This window comes from Xyrauchen texanus, chromosome 28 (genome assembly GCF_025860055.1).
Source record: "Xyrauchen texanus isolate HMW12.3.18 chromosome 28, RBS_HiC_50CHRs, whole genome shotgun sequence".
NCBI classification, from domain to species: Eukaryota; Metazoa; Chordata; class Actinopteri; order Cypriniformes; family Catostomidae; genus Xyrauchen; species Xyrauchen texanus.
This window is the reverse complement of record NC_068303.1, coordinates 17,611,039-17,629,981: the sequence shown is the minus strand read 5'-3', so window position 1 is coordinate 17,629,981 and position 18,943 is coordinate 17,611,039. Positions and strand designations below refer to the sequence as shown.

Here is an 18,943-nt window from a genome sequence, read left to right as displayed (position 1 = left end):
AATTCAAGTCTGTAAGAGTTAAACTTAAGAGTAAAAAATGACTGATTACACCTTTAAGTAAAAAGTAGTGTAAGACACTACATTTGAAATGTAAGTTAAATGTTTTATTTTTTGTAAAAAAAAAACAAAAAAAAACTGAAGGGCTCCAAACAAGTTGCTTAAATGGAGAAACGTGTGTTGCTGAGTGTATGACTTGTGTGCAACAATGAACTAAGAGGAAATGTAGATATACTTTTTTAATTCATTGAGTGGAACAAACTACATTTTCTATAAGCAGTGTTTTAGAAAGTAACTTAAAAGTAAATGAATTATTAATGTGATGTTTTTCCATTAAGTAATCAGTAAAGTTATCTGATTAAAGTTTGAGAGAAGTAACAAGTAATTTTTTGTGGATTACTTTTAAAAAGCAAGCAGATAAAAAAGATAATAATATTTACTACATGCTGAACCATATTGCAATCTTATCCCATGCATCTAGATAAATCATACAGCTGACCATGAAGAGTGACATGTGCTGGTGTTTTATAAGACCGCAGCACATTTATATGTATTTGTAAATGTGATGTAAAATTGAATTGTTCTGTACATGCTATATATCAACAGTCAATAAAGATCAGCTGTCAGTCTCCCTGAAAGCCAGGCAGATAATGTATGTTTTCCCTCTCTCCTCAAAAATAGTTCTACCGATTAGGAACTTATACAGTGGATTGTGTGAGATGCTGGATCAGTAAAAGGATGAAAACAAGCACATAGCTGTATTCACTCCCCCACAAGGTCAGAGGCAGAGCACCAAATAGGGGGACTCATGCAAATGCAGAATTGCTGTTACTCTAACCCTTTGTCACACAATTATTTTGATTTATTTGTTTTTGCCTCCACGTAGTGGATATAACTGAAAAATTATTTGGATAGTGCTATGTGTTTTATGAATCCATATTTTCTTATCTGTGGTCAAAGTGTGTACATTAGCACATGGTATGTCAGGACTGATTTTATGCATTTTTAAGCAATTTTACCACTCCCAACTGTCTGTGTTCTCAGTGCTGGTACTGACTGTGAAGAAGGAAATCGGTTACAGGAGTCTGAAACTGGGACGAAAAGTGACCGCCCTAAAAAGCAGCTTTGTCTATGTGGCAGCTCGCAACTATGAGCTTAGACAATCTGCGTGACCCACCACCAGCACCCTTCCCCCATACATCCTCAGGGGGCTCTGCTTGACTGCAGGATTATTTTCTCTCTTTCTATTTTTCTTTCAGAGGCTTGCTATACACATGCACAATATATCTATCAAATGCAAACATTTTTGCAATGACTTCACAGTACTAGTTTGTCTTGACACTACATATATGTATTGATGCTAGTGTCATTACCAATTACATTGGACAAATATTTACATATACTTACATAGTATTTAGACTGTTTAGAACCTTCTTAATAGAAGATAGATCATGCAAATTTGTTCTAGCATAAAGAAAGGAATAATGGTAGTTTTCCTATAATACTTTCCTATAATTTCCTATAATATTTCAGACACAGAGTATGGTCAGCAAGTACCTCATATTCAACACTAGATGGCACTTAAAATGAAGAAGATGCATAAGTCTTTCACATCAAGGCCTTTATTTGTAAAAATGGCAGATGTACAAATGTTTACAAAACAGACATATGTGTGTGTCCCACATCATTATATCTTATTGAAATGCATTGTTTTACTGTTTGGAAGAACATTGAAAAATATCTTAATGCCAATCTCCTTTAAGTGGGATTGTTGTAATCAAGCTGCCCTAATTGTTCAAAATCCAAAAGGAACACAATATTTTGAGATTTTGGAATATTGTTTTAGACATTTTATTGAATTTCAATTACTCAAAGCATACAAAGAGTTTTCCTGCACCTCTGACTGAGTCAGACATCATGCTGCATTGTGAAGGATGTGGTTAAGAGGCACAGATGGTGATTTGCACTAGTACAGCAGATAAGAAGAGCAAAGAACCCCAAGAATCAGAGCAACCTATAACCCAGGCTCTGCTTTGGCACTGAAAGACATATAAGAAATGATGTGAGTCATATAAACACAAGACCTCATTCCATTTATTTTGGTTATCGGCACTGAGGAGACTTTACTCTCATTTTTATTGCTACTGTCTTCATGTGATCGTTAAAAGCTCTGAATATCATGAATGACCTGTTCTCATAAACTGACATAAAAATACTTGGTCAAACACAGTATCTAAGTGTCTGGGGACAAAAGGGTGATTTCACCCAAAAATGAAAATTCTCAAATTTTCTCACACTCATGCAATCCAAGATGTGTATGAATTTTCTTCTTTTGCAGAACAAAAATAAAGATTTTTAGAAGAATATTTCAGCTCTGAAGGTGAATACAATGCAAGTGAATGGGTACTAAAAATGTTAAGCTCCAAAAAGCACACAAAGTCAGCATAAAAGTAATCCATATAGCTCCAGTGGTTAAATCCATATCTTCAAGAGTGTTATGATGGTGTGGGTGAGAGACAGGACGATATTTAAGTAATTTCTTCCTGTAAATTCTCCTCCCTGCTGTAGGTGGTGATATGCACAAAGCATGCAAATCGCCAAAAACAAAAGAAGAATTTGAAAGTAAATGTGGAGATTGATAGTAAAAAAAGGACTTACATTTTGAACTGTTTCTCACTCACATATCATATCGCTTCTAAAGATATAGATTTAACCACTTAAGTCATATGGATTACTTCTATGCTGCCGTTATGCTTTTTGGAGCTTCACAAATTTGGTACCCATTCACTTGCATTGCAAAGATCAACAGAGCTGAGAAATTCCTCTAAAAACTTTTAGTTCAGCAGAAGAAAGAAACTCATACGCATCTAGGATGGAGTATTAGGATAAGTAAATGGTAAGAGAATTTTCATTTTTGGGTGAACTATCCATTTAACGTGGGACATTCGTTTGCACTGGAACTTAACTTGTGAGAGCAGTAAATCGCAAGTAGAATTATTTTATTTGCAATGCTAGAGTATCTTTGGCAGATTGTTTATATTTATTTACAATAAAAATAGTTTTATAAAGTTGAGAACATAGTTATCATTTATTCTTTTATAAAGAAGCAGGGCCGTAGCAAGGTATTCTGAGCTCCCTGATTTTATACTGGTCTGGGCCTCTTTACTATTAAAAAATACAGTTTACAATTTGTTGTGGTGCCCCCCTGGACCTGTGGGCCCCAAAAATGGTACCACCTTTCACCCAATATACAGCCCTGTAAAGTTGTGTTGGTCTAGTGGCAAAGTCTGTGCTTAATTGGCCAACTGACGTGGGTTAAATTCCCATGTGAACACCTACTCATTCATATAATTTATTAAGATAGCAACATTTGTTTTTCAAATGTTATATGCATGACAATGTTGTATGCTTATGACATAATATATATATATATTTAAAAGAGTCACTTACGTGTTCAAGTATTTTTAAAGATGTTGTTCCGTAAGTGTTCCTTGTGCAAGAGGCACATCCCGCCATCAGACTGCCCTAACGGAGTCTCAAGGGCATGAGTTTCAAGACGCTGCGCTCACAAATTGCCCTTGTTCTGAGGGGCGATTCAGCCTCCCTCGTCCTCAAACCCACCTCTTCTTTGTCACATGAGGAGGCTGGCGGGGCCAAGAGGTTGAGCAGGTTGAATTTGAGGAGGACCTTGTGCCGGCACATGGCCCACAAGCCCCTCAATCTCCATGCAAAACGTCTATGCCGATACATTATGTGCATGGGCTCACCTCGTTCGGCGGTTCTGATGCTGATGACAATTCTCTCAATGCATCAGGCGAGTGGTCAGTGGTGATGCTACCGCCCCTCCCTCCAGCGAGGCCGAGGAGCATGTATGTGCCACTGATAAGGAGATGCTTCATGTCCATTCAAGGGTGGTCGAAGAGCTCGATATCAAGTAATCTCCTCCAGAGGAACCTACACAATCTTGCCTTGATGAATGTTTCCTGCATTCTGGACACCGTCAAGCGACCGCGTCTCGTAGATCTGCCCCATTCTTCGCTGAAGTTCATAACGAACGATCAAAATCCTGGTGCGTGCCCTATTTTGCATGCCCACGCAGTGATTACATCCTCTCTAATGTGGATCACAGGGAAGAAAACGGTTTTGCCCAAATACCCCCTGTGGAGGAGGCGGTAGTGGCACACATCTGCCCAGCAAGTAGCAGGGCATGGAAATCATGACCCATTCATCCTTCCAAGCTCTGTCGACTGACATCTGTTCTAGCTGGAAAAGTATACTCAGCAGCAGGCCAAGCTGGTTCAGCACTCCACATGATGGCGGTGCTACAGGTCTTTCAAGCCAAGCTCTTCAAGCAAATGGACGAGCAAGGCTACGATCTAGAGACATTCAAAGAGCTCCGCCACCACCTGCTGCCACCGAGCCACCGGTGAGGCCAAGCAAGCCGTGGCCCAAACAGAAGCAGCCGTATCAGTGCCCAACTCGCACCGGTGGAACAAGTGAAATGCAGCAAGTGCTCCTGATGGGCACATCCCTTTGAAGGATAATGCAGAGCTCGCTGTTCCCTCTGGGTTTTCTCCGAAGAAGGCTCAATTGGCGACAACACTGTTCCCCAACTACCACTTTTGGTTGTCGGGAAAGGAATATTTCTGTTCACAATATTGTTCAAAATGTTGTTTCTGTGTCTCACATTTGTTTGGATGCAATAAAAATGCAATAAATGCAAAAAAGAATACAGCGCTCGTTGTACATGCACAAGACGCTCACACATTCTCAATAAAGAGCTCTTTTTCTATTCAAAGCCCACACATTGTTCACAACCGCTTCCCACTGGCACTGGCACATCAATGAACAAACCATTACACCCGTTGCACAGACACGAGCCCTTATGGGTATTTCAGATTGGGTGCTAAAAACAATCTAACTTAGGTATACGATCCAATTTGCACACCGCTCACCCCGTTTCAACAGCGTTCTGTCTTCCACGGTTTTGTCCCAAGACACACCAGTGTTATGAGCAGAAATACAAAATCTCCTCACGAAAAACACAATAGAGGTAGACAACATGATCATGGTGGCATATATAAATGGCCAAGGCAGAATTAATTCACTGCAATTGATGAGACAGACGCATCACCTCCTATGGAGTGAGCGTAATTTCCTTTCCCTGAGAGTGACATACTGTATGTCCCAGGCCGTTTAAATTACAGTGCAGACCTATTGTCACGCCAAGGGTGATACCGGGGGAATGGAGAATTTATCCTCAAACTGTCCTGAGGATTCGGGAAATATTCGGCAAAGCAGAAATCTATTTATTTGCCTCAGTGGAGATTGCCCACTGTCCCATCAATGGCCAACAAAATGGCCGGCGAAATGCAAATATACTTTTCCCCTGGTGTGCCTAATTTACTCTGTCATATGCATAGTCTGAGAGGACAAGGAAAAGTTTATATTGATTCTATCTCCTCTCACAGGCACAAGGCACAATCTGCCATCCCCAGCCCAAGCAGTGGAACCTGCATGTGTGGCCCTTGAACGGAGTACACTAAACGCACCAGAACTGACGCATTCAGTCATGAACACCATTTTACAGGCCAGAGCGCCGTCCACGAGATGCCTCTATGCGCTAAAATGGAATGTGTTCACTGATTGGTTTCTTTCACATGGCAAAGACCCAGTAAACTACCCCATACATGAAATTCTCATATTTCTTAAAGAGTGATTAGCTGCAGAACTCACTCTGTCAACGCTCAAAGTTTATGTGGTAACTATATCTGCGTATCACGCACATGATGCCGGCACTACAACAGGCAGTCATGATTTAATCATAAAGATCCTTAATGGACCAAGACAATTAAATCCACCACAGCTGGCTACAGACCTGACTTGGGACCTAACTTTGGTCCTGAATGCACTCGCAGTACCCCCCTTCAAGCCTTTAGACTCTGTTGATTTGCACATGCTCTTCATTAAGACCACATTACTGCTGGCTCTGGCCTCAGTAAAACGGGTCGGTTTCTTGCAATTGACAATTCATATCTGGAGTTTGGCCCCGGTCTTTCAAAAGTCACTATCATGTGTGTCTTTACAAGACATACGTTTTGCAGAAGTATGGTCTTCTCAAAACATATTCACAAGGTTTTACAACATGTATGTAACCTTGGTTCCCTGAGACAAAGGGAACGAGACATTTCGAACATTGGCCACACTACAAGACTCAGAGTTCTTCTTTTCATCGTGCAGGAAGAAAATCTGAGGAATTGTGTTTTTGCACCTGCTTTTATAGCGGGCAGCTTCTTGCCTAAAAAGGCAGGGCTCAAACACCATAGCCAATATTAGAATAATATTTTCCTGACAATAGAGATACTGTACAAGAAATTACTACATTTTGACTTAATACCTATAGACATTGCTTAGACTTAAAGGGTTAAGGGACAAAACATTTGAATAACTGCACAGGGGACAGACAGGAAACCATTTTCTCTTGCTTGCACAGTTACTCATTGCTTTCTGAGAATATCCGACACACATCCACTGAAGTGCATCAAAGGTAGGTTTAAGATTTAAGTTTCCACAGAATACAAAGAAACTGTAAACATTTGTTATTATTGTTTATTAGATGACATATGAAACTATTATATTTTACACTTTCTACTTTGTCTATTTTCTATTTCACAGCTTATGATAACATTTTAAATAGATCCCATCTCAAAAATGGTGTTCATCATTAATTCAAGCATCGAAACCAACTTTTCAAGCTTTGACAGGAATGCAAACACCACTATCCTAAATGACTCGCAATTGGCTTACAATGTGGATGTGTTCATCCGTTTTGCCTTAATTGTCATTCTTTTTATCACCATGGTGTCTCTTGGTTGCACAATGGAGATTTCAAAGATCAAGAACTATCTCATCAGACCCAAAGGGGTGGCGATTGCAGTTGTAGCTCAGTTCGGCATAATGCCCCTCACAGCCTTCAGTCTGGCAAAGTTGTTCCAGTTAGGTCCTATGGAAAGTGTCACTGTGTTCATTTGTGGGTGCTGCCCAGGAGGAAATCTCTCGAACATATTTTCTCTGGCTCTCCAGGGGGACATGGACCTCAGGTAATTTTTCAGACTACAAATATCATGCCATATATACTCTATTGCACAATTGACCTAATTGCGATTCTGTTGCAAAAACTTGGATTTTGTTACGTTCCTGTGTTGTCTGCCCTCTGTTCTTTGTTTCACTATCACGTTTATTCCACGTTTTCTTGTTGTCCGCTCCGTGTTTTCCGTTTCACCCGTCACCGATCCCGTTCCTTGTCACGTTTTCCCTGTTGTCCGCCCCTCAAGCCTCTCGAGCCTTCCAGGGCTCCGCCCCTCAAGCCTCTCGAGCTTTCCAGAGCTCCTCCTCTCGAGCTTTCCAGAGCTCCTCCTCTCGAGCTTTCCAGAGCTCATCCTCTCGAGCTTTCCAGAGCTGCTCCTCTCAAGCCTCTCGGGCCACCCAGGGCTCCACCCCTCAAGTCACTCGAGCCTTCCAGGGCTCTGCCTCTCGAGCCACTCGAGCCTCCCAGGGCTCTGCCTCTCGAGCCTCCCAGGGCTCCGCCCCTCAAGTCTCTCGAGCCTTCTAGGGCTCCACCTCTCGAGCCTCTCGGGCCTTCCAGGGCTCCGCCTCTCAAGCCTCTCGGGCCTTCCAGGGCTCCGCCTCTCAAGCCTCTCGAGCCTTCCACGGCCCTTCTCCCCGAGCCTCCTATGGCTCCGCCTCCGGAGCGTCCTGCGGCTCTTCTCCCCGAGCCTTCTACGGCTCTTCTCCCAGAAACTCCCGGGCCTCCTACGGCTCCGTCTCCTGAGCCTTTCACGGCTCCGCCTCCCGAGCCTCCTATGGCTCTGCTCCCAGAGACTCCAGGGCCTTCTAGGGCCACGCCTCTCAGGTCACTCGAGCCTTCCAGGCCTCCGCCTTTAAAGCCTCCTACGGCGCCACCTTCATCGGTTCTGCCTCCAGAGCCTTCCAGGCCTCCGCCTCCAGAGCCTCCTACGGCGCCACCTCCATCGGTTCCGCCTCCAGAGCCTCCCTCAGCTTCATCTCCAGAGCCCCTTGCAGCTCCCCTAGGGGCCACTCTTCCTCCCAGGCCCCCTGAACCAGCCCTAGCCCTGTGGCCACCCCCTAGGTCACCTAAACCTGTCCCTGTCCCGGAGCCACTCCCCAGGACCCCTGTGCCGGCCCTTGTTCTGCGACCATCTCCCAGACCTCCTAGACCTGCCTCTGTCCTGAGGCCGCCTCCCAGGCCTCCTGGACCTGTCCCTGTCCGATGGCCACCTCCCAGGCCCCCCAGACCTGTTCCTGTCTTGTGGCCGCTTCCTAGGCCTCCTGGACCTGTCCCCGTCCGATGGCCACCTCCCAGACCACCCAAACCTGTCCCTGTGTGCCCCCATGGACTGCCTAATTGCCCCTTGTGCCCCCGTGGCCTGTCTCATTTCCCTTTGTGCCCCCGTGGACTGCCTAATTGCCCCTTGTGCCCCCGTGGTCTGTCTCCGTGTCCCTTGTGCCTTCTTGGTCTGTCTCTGTGCTCCCTTTTCTCTGTCTGTGTCCCCCCGGGTCTACCCCCTCACTCCTTGGATCTTTTGTTTTGGTTCTTCTGTGTGGGTTTTTCTTTTGCTTTAGGACCGTCTGGAATCCGGTCCTTTTGGGGGGGGGGTTATGTTACGTTCCTGTGTTGTCTGCCCTCTGTTCTTTGTTTCACTATCACGTTTATTCCACGTTTTCTTGTTGTCCGCCCTGAGTCTCACTGTCCTTGTGAAAAACTACACTTCCCACAATTCCCAGATCTTCTCACTGCCATCACTGTGTCATTGTTTGCACCTGTTTGTCATTTGTGATCCTCCTGTGTCTGTGTATATAAACCCTGTGTGTTTTCCACTCCTTGTCGATCGTTGTATGTGTTAGCTCCTTGTTTCCTGCCCGTGTTTCCCGTGATTACTCACCCGTTCGAGGTTCCTGTGCCCTTTGTAGATGTTCCCATGTCCTTTCAAAGGTTCAGTCTCTGTTTTCCCATTGTGGATGTTTTCTTTTGTTCCTGTGTTTTTATGTGATTTTTAGTTGCCATAATAAATACCGCATTTGGATCCGCACCTCTGTCTGTCCTGTCCTGCTTCCACACCCAGCATAACAGATTTACATCAAATACTTTTTTGCAATGGATTTTACATCAACTCTTGGTCATTGACAGTCAATAAAATTTAACCATTATTTACAGTAATTATACTGTCTTCAACGCATACCCCAGGGTTTCATGAGCATGTTTCAGGGGGTACACTAAAAAACAAAAGTATATTTGATGCTTGTTCATCAAAAAAAAAAAAACATTTTTGCCACAACTTAATTTCACTGTGTTCTATCCATTTAAATTTGTAAAATGGAACTTTAGTTAATCCATTTGAGTTGGGACTATGTGATTAATTTGCGTGGTGTTAATGTAGCAGTGATGAAACTGGGCAGGGATTTCCATTTCCAGCATCCTTTGCATGGGACTTGATAGGAAGAGAACATTTTTAAAATAAGTGTTATTTTATGTGTTTTGGTGCAAGATGAATATAAAGCAGGATAATTGTTAGTGTTTAATGTTTTATTATGAGTAGACAAGTTTCTGTTATGTTGGGGTTTTGGGGGTTACCATTATGTTGAAGAGTGGAGCCTGAGCTAAAGACGAGTATAGGTAAAGGTTGCACATGAAATAGGGATGGGTGATACCAATTCTTTTCCTTTTGATCTGATACCAATAATTTCAATCCAATATCTATTAAACAGATTTAGAATATAATTTTTTGTCATTTGTCATTCATTCATTTTTTTTTCCTGCATTTATGAGCCTAAAGAAAATTATTAGATGTCTGTTTTGTTTACAACTACAAAAATGATCCATGGTTTCACTACAGTAACTATAGTGTAACTATAGTTTAACCATGCAATTTAGTTCAACCATAGTTACCACACAATATTACTGTAGTAAAACCATGGTTTCAGCCCAAATTAAAAAAAAAAAAAAAAATTAAAATGGTTACTACAATATTACTTAAGTAAACCAATTGTTAACTATTTTATTTTATTATTTATTAACAACAATTACCCACAAACACATTATAAGAAATGTCACCTTTAGATATGTTGCTATTTTAGAATGAATTCACTCCAGAAGCTGTTTCTCTGATTTTCTAGTATTACCTTTACAAAGCACGGAAGAGATTGTCTGCTTGTGTTTTTCAGCATTCATGCATGTTAAGAGTGGAAGAAATTAGTTCCCATTCTGTACAAATATTTTCTAATATAGCCTAATCCTTTTTATTTCACTTTGAAGCTTATGATTATTGTTTATGTTCATGGTAACCAAATAATATCCATAGTTTACATTTATTTTTAGAATCAATATTTTTGTGTGAGGACCGATATTTTTTTGCAATGGATTTTACATCAACTCTTGACTGTCAATAATCACATTATATATTACACTGCTGTCACATGATTGGCTGATTAGATAATCACATGAATAAGTAGGTGTAGAAATGTAATAAAGTGACAAGTAACTATATATATATATATATATATATATATATATATATATATATATATATATATATGAGTGTGTGTTCTTTGAAATAATGTCTTTGTTAATCCTATACAACAAATGATTACTTAAATACATTAGGGCTATCAAAAGCTTCAAATAACTATTAGCATGACTACTTTTTGTAACTAACACCATAACTCTTTCACTCCCTTTTTGTGAATATTTTATAGCAGCATGCAGAAACTGACCAATCAGAGTCACGTATTCAAGAGAGCCATGTAATAAAGTGTATTCTTATTCTTTCTTATTCTTATTGTCTTATCATGCTTTTAACACAAACATTAAATCGTTAAACAACGTCATTTTCAGCTCAGGGATCTTATTTCATCATCGTGAAACACTTCAGTGGAGCTCAGGGCAAATAAGTTACAAAACTATAAGCAGAGTCATGAGCAGAGAGTACACAGTGATTCAGACATGATAACTGTTGACACATGCCAACCCCTCAAACAAATGCTTATTGTTCTTCTCTCTCAGTATTGTGATGACTACTTGTTCCACGGTACTGGCATTGGGTATGATGCCTCTGTTGATCTATCTGTACTGCCACGGTTTCTCAAACCTTGAGAGTGCTGTTCCATTCACTGGCATCACTGTAGCCCTGATCTTGATCCTGGTGCCCTGCGGTATTGGCATCCTGATTAACCACCGTGTGCCACAGTATTCCAAGATCATAACCAAGGTGCGGAAAATGTGTTTGTGAATTCAAGCATGGATGCTGCATGTCACACTTTTAAGATGACAACCCATAATAAAGTATACACCCCGTATGCATATGCCATCAGCATGATTATTATAACAGACATTCCTCTTTGTGCATTTTCCTGTTTTATGCTCCTAGGTGGGGTTGACTATCATGCTGAGCTGTTTTGTTGTCATCTGCATTCTGGTTGGTGTAACCGATGGAGTCACAATTTTTAAAGTGACATCTTCTCGACTTGTAGCCATAGCTGCACTGATGCCACTGAATGGATTCATATGTGGATATATCTTGTCAACACTCTTCAGGCTAAACATGTCGTATGTATGACATATATATTCTAACAAAGCCTATTATGCAGTATGTCTGTAAAATCAAATACAATCCATTCTCATAGGACAACACAGGAGCACAAGATCCTAAACCAGATTCATTTATTATTATTTAGTTATTGTTATCCACACTACATACATTGTTCATCAGTTGCAGACGGACTATTGCTGTGGAAGTAGGATGTCAGAACATCCAGCTGTGTGTCACAATCCTTAAGGTGGCCTTTCCAGCTGAGCTCATTGGTCGGCTATATCTCTTTCCTGTCATCTACATAGTGTTTCAAATAGTCGAAGCCATTATCATAATAATCCTGTTCAGATTTCTACAGAGACTTAGATCATCCCCAAAAGGTACTCTATGAACTTAATGTATATGTAAATGTATAATTCCATCAAATAAAGCAATTCAAACCCTAAAATTAATTATTTTGTCTTTTCTTATTTAGAAACGAATGTCTACAGAGCAGAGGAAAGAGCAGCTGAAGAAACGAATGGGTCCTCTAACAGTGATAATTGAGGGAACAACACCAACACTGAAACTGAGAAAAATGGCTTCCAAATTTTTGATTGTCCAAGAAAATGTGAGTAGTAAAATAGTCTCATCTGATCTGAGCATAGCTGAGCCAAACCTGTTTCTCACAGGATAGATCATAATCTATAAAATAGACCCAATTTTCGTTACAATAAAAAAATTTACAAAATGTGTAGTTACAGTTTTGTATTTTGCAAAAAAGAGCTCATGAAGTTGAAAGGGCTTGAGGATTTCTTTTAGACAAAATATGACGAAGAGCAGAACCGTTGTACTCCAGTCTTGACATTGTAGCAGAATGATTAAATGCATGTAACTAAAACAGTGTTTATTGATCGAGTGTATTAATAATTCTGAATGCTTGAAATGCTTATTTCAATTATTTAAACAGTTGCAAAAATACCTCTGATCTCAATAAATGTGTACTAATGTCTTCTCAACTGGAACACTGACAATTTGTAACAGTGCTTTGTTTACAAAATAATTAACTAAAGGAATGTACAAGTATATTTTTGTTCTATATGTACTTTCTGGTTTATAATTGTACTGTATTTTATCATTTCAATGTGGTTTCCTTTGTTATTGTGATACAATATTTCAGATAATGTGATTCTCATTTGGGAAAAACACACATTTCAGATAAACAAGCTCTAGACTCACTCTTCCACTGGCTCACATTCACATATCACAGATTTGTAACAATAAAGGTACACTCAGTAACTTTTTTCTTTGTGTCATCTTGGACTTGGACAGTGACATCTAGCGGCTTGGTGTAGCATCAATTAAAATCAACGCTTTCAGTTTCAGATGCCATTGTAGAAATTTAAATTAAGCAAGTAGTATTCGGCTGGTCATGTGATTCTAACATGTCAGTTTCCATGTAGAATAAAACAGCTTTTATAAGATTCCTGATATGACTGGAGTGCTCATTTTAATGTGAGTGCTACATGTTTTGCAAAGTTACAATTCATGTCTTTTGGAGTTAAACCTTTTAATGAGGAAACATATGACCGAATACACCTTTAATGCTAGTGCTCCCAATCAACACAAAAACATGTAAATTATGATTATTGTATAAAATAGTTTGATTTATTGTAAAAAAAAAAAAAAAAAAAAAAAGACAATTAATTGATAACAAAATAGTAAAACATAAAGGAAATATGTGAGGGAGTCCGTTCCCCTCATGTTCACACTCCCGATTTTACCGGGTTTATCCCGTTTTTACACCCCTCCTCCAGCTGCACTCCCGATTTACAATTTCTCCAGATAAACTCACGATTTTCCGCATCCACTCTTTGTTCATGCGATCGTTAATATAACATTGATATAATTTGGAAATTGTAAATGCGGTGGGTAAGGGACCGTCTGAAAAGTCTATAAATTGTACTGAAACGGTGGATATTTATATTGAAAAACAGAAGGTTAAATGTTCAAATTAATATGTACAAAATTACACAGATCTAACAATGTATGAATACAAGAATTACAGTATAAATATAATATATACATAAATAATTAAAATAAAGTAAACAAAAATACATGTATGTAAAAATAAATAAGATAAAGACAAATAATTTGAGAAATAAAAATAAGAAACGATATATACTTTTTATTATTAATAACCCAAAAATAATGTATTGCTAAAACTGTCAAGGATGTGGTAAGGGACCATTTGAATACATTTCTTCTTATTATTCATCTTCAATGTGGTATTACTGACCGGTACTGCCGCACCCAATGCACGTAGTGCGCAGGCTGCGTAGTGCACCATCTTGCCCTAGAGGGCACCAGAAACTCCACCGGCTGCAGTTCCTCGCACAAATGAAACACGTTCCAAACACACAAATAAAATCTCCCTATTTTCACAATCCGATGTTGGGCAGGTTAATCAGATTATCTATGAACATGTTCCACTAACGTTTAAAGGGGCTTTGCACAAGGGCCCGTAAGATTAAGAACTATAATTAACTAGTATTATTACTAATTATAATCTTACACTTAGCTCTGACAAGATTTTAGGCTTAGATTTGAGCTTTTTCCTATCTGTACATCTAGACCCCATTTAGAGCAGAAGGATGAAACATATCAAATTGCAAAAAACAATAAGTATAGTCTTAATAGATCAGCACTTTTATTTTTGATTCTCAAAGGGATAGTTCAATAAAAAATGAAAACTCTCTTTTAAATTCTTTCTTTTTAAAATTAAAATATAATTTACTCACCCTCATGTCATCCCAGATGTGTATGACTTTCTTTAGAAGAAAACTTAAGCACTGTAGGTCCACACAATGCAAGTGAATAGTGACCACAACTCCAAAAACTCCAAAAAGGAGATCAAGTCAGCATAAAGGCAATCCAGTGGTTTAATCAAGGACTTCTGAAGTGATCAGTTGGTTTTGGCCAAAATGTAGACCAATATGTAACTCTTTTTTAACTGTACATCTTGCCAGGCACATCTCTAGGCACGATCATGATTTCAAGCTCAATTACACTTCCTAGTGCTTGATGCATGTGCAGAGCGCTAGATGGCGCTATAGGAAGTGTAATCAAGCTAGATATCATTATCGTTTACATTTTAAATTAAAATTTTTGGGTGAACTAACACTTTAAGTACATTTAAGGGTAAGTACTTTTTTAATTTTACTCAAGTGGAAATGGACATTTAAAAGGGTTACTTTAATAAGAATAATGTTTCAACAGGGTTTCCATACTGTAACCCCAGTAGGATTTGTGTACTTTGGCCACCACTGATTGCAGGACATTTTGTCACAGGGTAAGTTGACAGGATTGGAACATTTTTATTTAGACTGATTTAAAGCCTTTTATTTATTTATTTTTAAATATGATACTATCTAAAGCAAGATTATTTTGTATTTTTTTATGTATCACAGGCTATATAATGGCTTTTCAGCATAAATTTTAAAAGCATACCATTGTTTTGAACAAAATCTATTTGTACAATATTACAACATGTGACAACCTGCTAAGTCATTTAATATTAAGTAAAATCAAAGTCTTTCTAGCAAGTCAATCCACTGTCGGCCATTTTTGGAACACTCTCGGGAGGCTATTTCCAGTCATACCACTGCAGCTCCTATCTACTTGAATGGGAAAAGACAGAAATCTCAAAAAGGGTTGGTCAAGATTACGATCAAAGAACATATTTCAAATCAGCAATACAATTTGATAACATTGGAATAATAAACAGTTATTTTCCTCATATTACACTAAAAACCAAAATTTTCCCAGCTTGTATTGCTAATGTGCATGTGTGTTGTTGACTGACAGGTGATGTCAGTATGTAAAAGGTGATTGGCTGTGAAAGTGAAAGAAGCCGGGACTTCCTTTCTAAATACTGTATGTTGACTGTTGGGCGCTAGAGCTTCTTTGCTGGGCATTCCAATTTAACCCATTCATTTACATATTAGTGGCCCATTTCTGATAAATTATCTATTGTCCAATGCTATGTGTCAATGTGGGATTTGAACCTATACATGCTTTGGATCATTTTGGTTATATTTACATTATATTTACACACATATTGGCCTTGTCAAGCTCAATGGGAAAAGTTACAGTGATCGTTTTTTACTGAAATAATATTGACCTTGGCACAAAACATGAACATCGACTGCAGATAATGTGGTGCAATGACACAAAATGTTTTAAAAGCAAAATGACATAGGTTTCTTGTTCAATTAAAATGTGTGCTTTATTACAAAACACATAATGGAGCGATACTGTCTTTGCTGTCTCTCTCTCTCTCTCTCTCTCTCTCTCTCTCTCTCTTCTCTCTCTCTCTCTATCTGTATATATATATATATATTGAAGAAATTACACTTTGCTACAATGTAAAGTAGTGAGTGTACAGCTTGTATAACAGAGTAAATTTGCTGTCCCCTCAAAATAACACACAGCCATTAATGTCTAAACCGCTGGCAACAAAAGTGAGTACACACCTTTTTCAGAATTTACACTGTTATACAAGCTGTACACTCACTACTTTACATTGTAGCAAAGTGTCATTTCTTCAGTGTCACATGAAAAGATATAATCAAATATTTACAAAAATGTGAGGGGTGTACTCATTTTTGTGAGATACTGTATATATATATATATATATATATATATATATATATATATATATATATATACCGTAATTTCCGGACTATAAGCCGCAACTTTTTTCCCACGCTTTGAACCTCGCGGCTTATACAATGACGCAGCTAATATATGGATTTTTCCCGCTTTCAAATTTTATAAAAAAAATTAAAAAAAAACATTCTGTGACGTGCTCAGTTTTTTGGCGGCGTGAAGCTTTCATTAGACCAATGAAATTGCCGAACGGGTTAAGGTCAAAACAACTTTTTTTGTTTACTGTTTAGATTAAATCGAGCGCGCTCAAACTTCCCATCATTCTGATTACGGTAGTAATTTTGTCACCCTCACCATGGCAAAGACATGGAGAAACGCATATGATGCTGCTTTCAAGTTGAAGGCGATTGATCTGGCTGTTGGAAAAGGAAATAGAGCTGCTGCACGGGAGCTTGGTCTTAATGAATCGATGATAAGACGTTGGAAACAGCAGCGTGAGGAATTGACTCAGTGCAAAAATACAACTAAATCTGAGGTTATTCAACTCCGACACCGAAGGAGATGACTTCAGTGGTTTCAGTGCACAGGACGAGGAAGATAGTGACCAATGACTTTCTTGGTAGGCTACTGTTTACTGCAAATGTTTTATTACAAGCCGTGTGTGGCAGCGGGGGCGTGGTCAAGCGCCCATCCGGGAGAGAAAAGCTGTAAGGGCGCTTACACCTGCACTAAATTATGTCTAACACCGGTGTCTAATTTCAAGTGCCCTGCTTCACGTGTCCTTCTTGGGAAAACTGTCACACGGGCACCAGTGTAACAGTTTTCAGCAGGGCACTTGACGTTCCAGGTAAGGCTTTTAATGGCCACAGCAATGTTTACAATCAATTTTATAAAGTTTCTCAATTCTTCTATGCGCCAACACTAGACTGACGTGTGTCACTTTCTCAGCTCTGTGGCTGCTGACTTTTTATACCGCTCTCCCCATGCTTACTGAAATTAGACACCGGTGTTAGACATAATTTAGCTCAGGTGTAAGCGCCCTTACCGCTTTTCTCTCCCGGACGGGCGCTTGACCACGCCCCCGCTGCCACACCGTGTTTCGTTAAAGCCTATTTATTTTTGTTACAAGCCTGAGTAAAGTTCATTTGTTTCAATGTACGGTAGACAGGTGCGGCTTATTTATGTTCAAAATAACATTTTATTTAAAATTCAGTGGGTGCGGCTTATATTCAGGTGCGCTCAATAGTCCGGAAATTACGGTATATATATCTATATATAGATATATATATATAGATATATATATATATGTTTCTGTAATAAGTGGTGAGTCTTGAGTGGTGTACCTAGCTTAAATTTATCTGAAAACAGGTATTTGAAAATACGGAACAAATGAGTCCATAGTGACATAATTTATCAAGTTAGTTAAGAAATTGCTTAGAATATAAAGGGTTAAGAAATAAAAAGATAGTAAACTCTCTCACTAGCTCACTAGCTGACTCCCTAACTCTTGTTTTCTGGGATATACCCCTCACATTCACTGAAACAATTAATGCATCAAAGGTAGGTTTGAGATTACAATTTCAACAGAAAACAACTGTTCGTATCACCATAGTCTTTATAATACTTTTAAAACATTCTTTGAAAAATGTGTTTGTTGTTGCTTTTATTGTTTATAGGATTACTTTAGAAACTACTTATCATATTTGACACTTCCATCTATCTTAAAGTTTATGATTCCCATCTCAAATAGTCAACGTCAATCCAACCAGGGTGGATGGCAGTGGTGAGGATTCTGCTATGGCGCATCCCTCCTCCTTCACGGATTTCGGCACCAGTGTAAAGGGATTAATGGAAAGGAGGAGGCAAGAACTGGCTTGACAATATAAATAATAGTTTAATATAAAACTGAAACAAAAAGACAAACTCACAAAGGTGTTGGACAGCTGTCCGTAAATCTCTCTCTCTTTTGGACTGCAGCTTCCAGTTGGCCTTTATCCCTCTCTGAGGCTTGATTAGCCTAATTAGGGGCCGGGAGTGCGGAATCATGACCCGGCCCCGCCCTCTGCCCTGCCAACAAAACGAAACTACAAACAACATTGACGATTTTAAATAGGGTGACATAAGACAATTAGAGTGATAACAGTAAACTGAACATTTAATACATTTATACTAGAGTCGTGTGGCACCATGCAAGGGTCGGACATATGAACGGCGAGCTCTGCGCACATTTAAAATCCTCGATCTCTGGAGACAAAGACACTTATGTGCTCAAGCTGAAGCCCCTGAGCAACAGGCCGAAAGCCCGGGACTCAATTTGACCAGTGAGGTGATAGAGATTCAGCGTTAACTGTTAAACATGTCTGCAATGCTGACGAAGTTCATTGCTGACTTGGAGGATCTTGCTGTAATATGTCAATCAATCACTGAAATGGAGAAGAAATTCACTGAGATGGTTACAAGAATTGTGGATGCTGAGAAACGGATAAATTATCTGGAGTCATCGGAGAGGAATTAGCTGCTAATCCGCTAGCAACCAGGACAGACTTGGAGCACATCTGGGAAAAGTTGGAAGACCCTGAGAATCGTATCCGGCAATACAATATCCAAACTGTTGGGATTCCTGAGGACGAAGAAGGCCGAGATATGGTGAAATTCCTAGATGGGCACTTCCTGAGTCTGCTCAACATAAC

The 18,943-nt window shown here is 39.5% G+C and overlaps 1 protein-coding gene across 1 annotated transcript; it reads left to right on the top strand.

The window, feature by feature from the left end:
- Positions 1–6,648: 6,648 nt before the first annotated feature.
- slc10a1 (solute carrier family 10 member 1) lies at positions 6,649–12,866 on the top strand. Its single transcript, XM_052096448.1, has 5 exons — positions 6,649–7,097; positions 11,078–11,282; positions 11,442–11,620; positions 11,784–11,983; positions 12,079–12,866. Exons 1-5 carry the CDS (start codon positions 6,709–6,711, stop codon positions 12,147–12,149), a joined length of 1,044 nt encoding a protein of 347 aa, XP_051952408.1. The 5' UTR covers positions 6,649–6,708; the 3' UTR covers positions 12,150–12,866.
- The last annotated feature ends 6,077 nt before the right edge of the window (positions 12,867–18,943 follow it).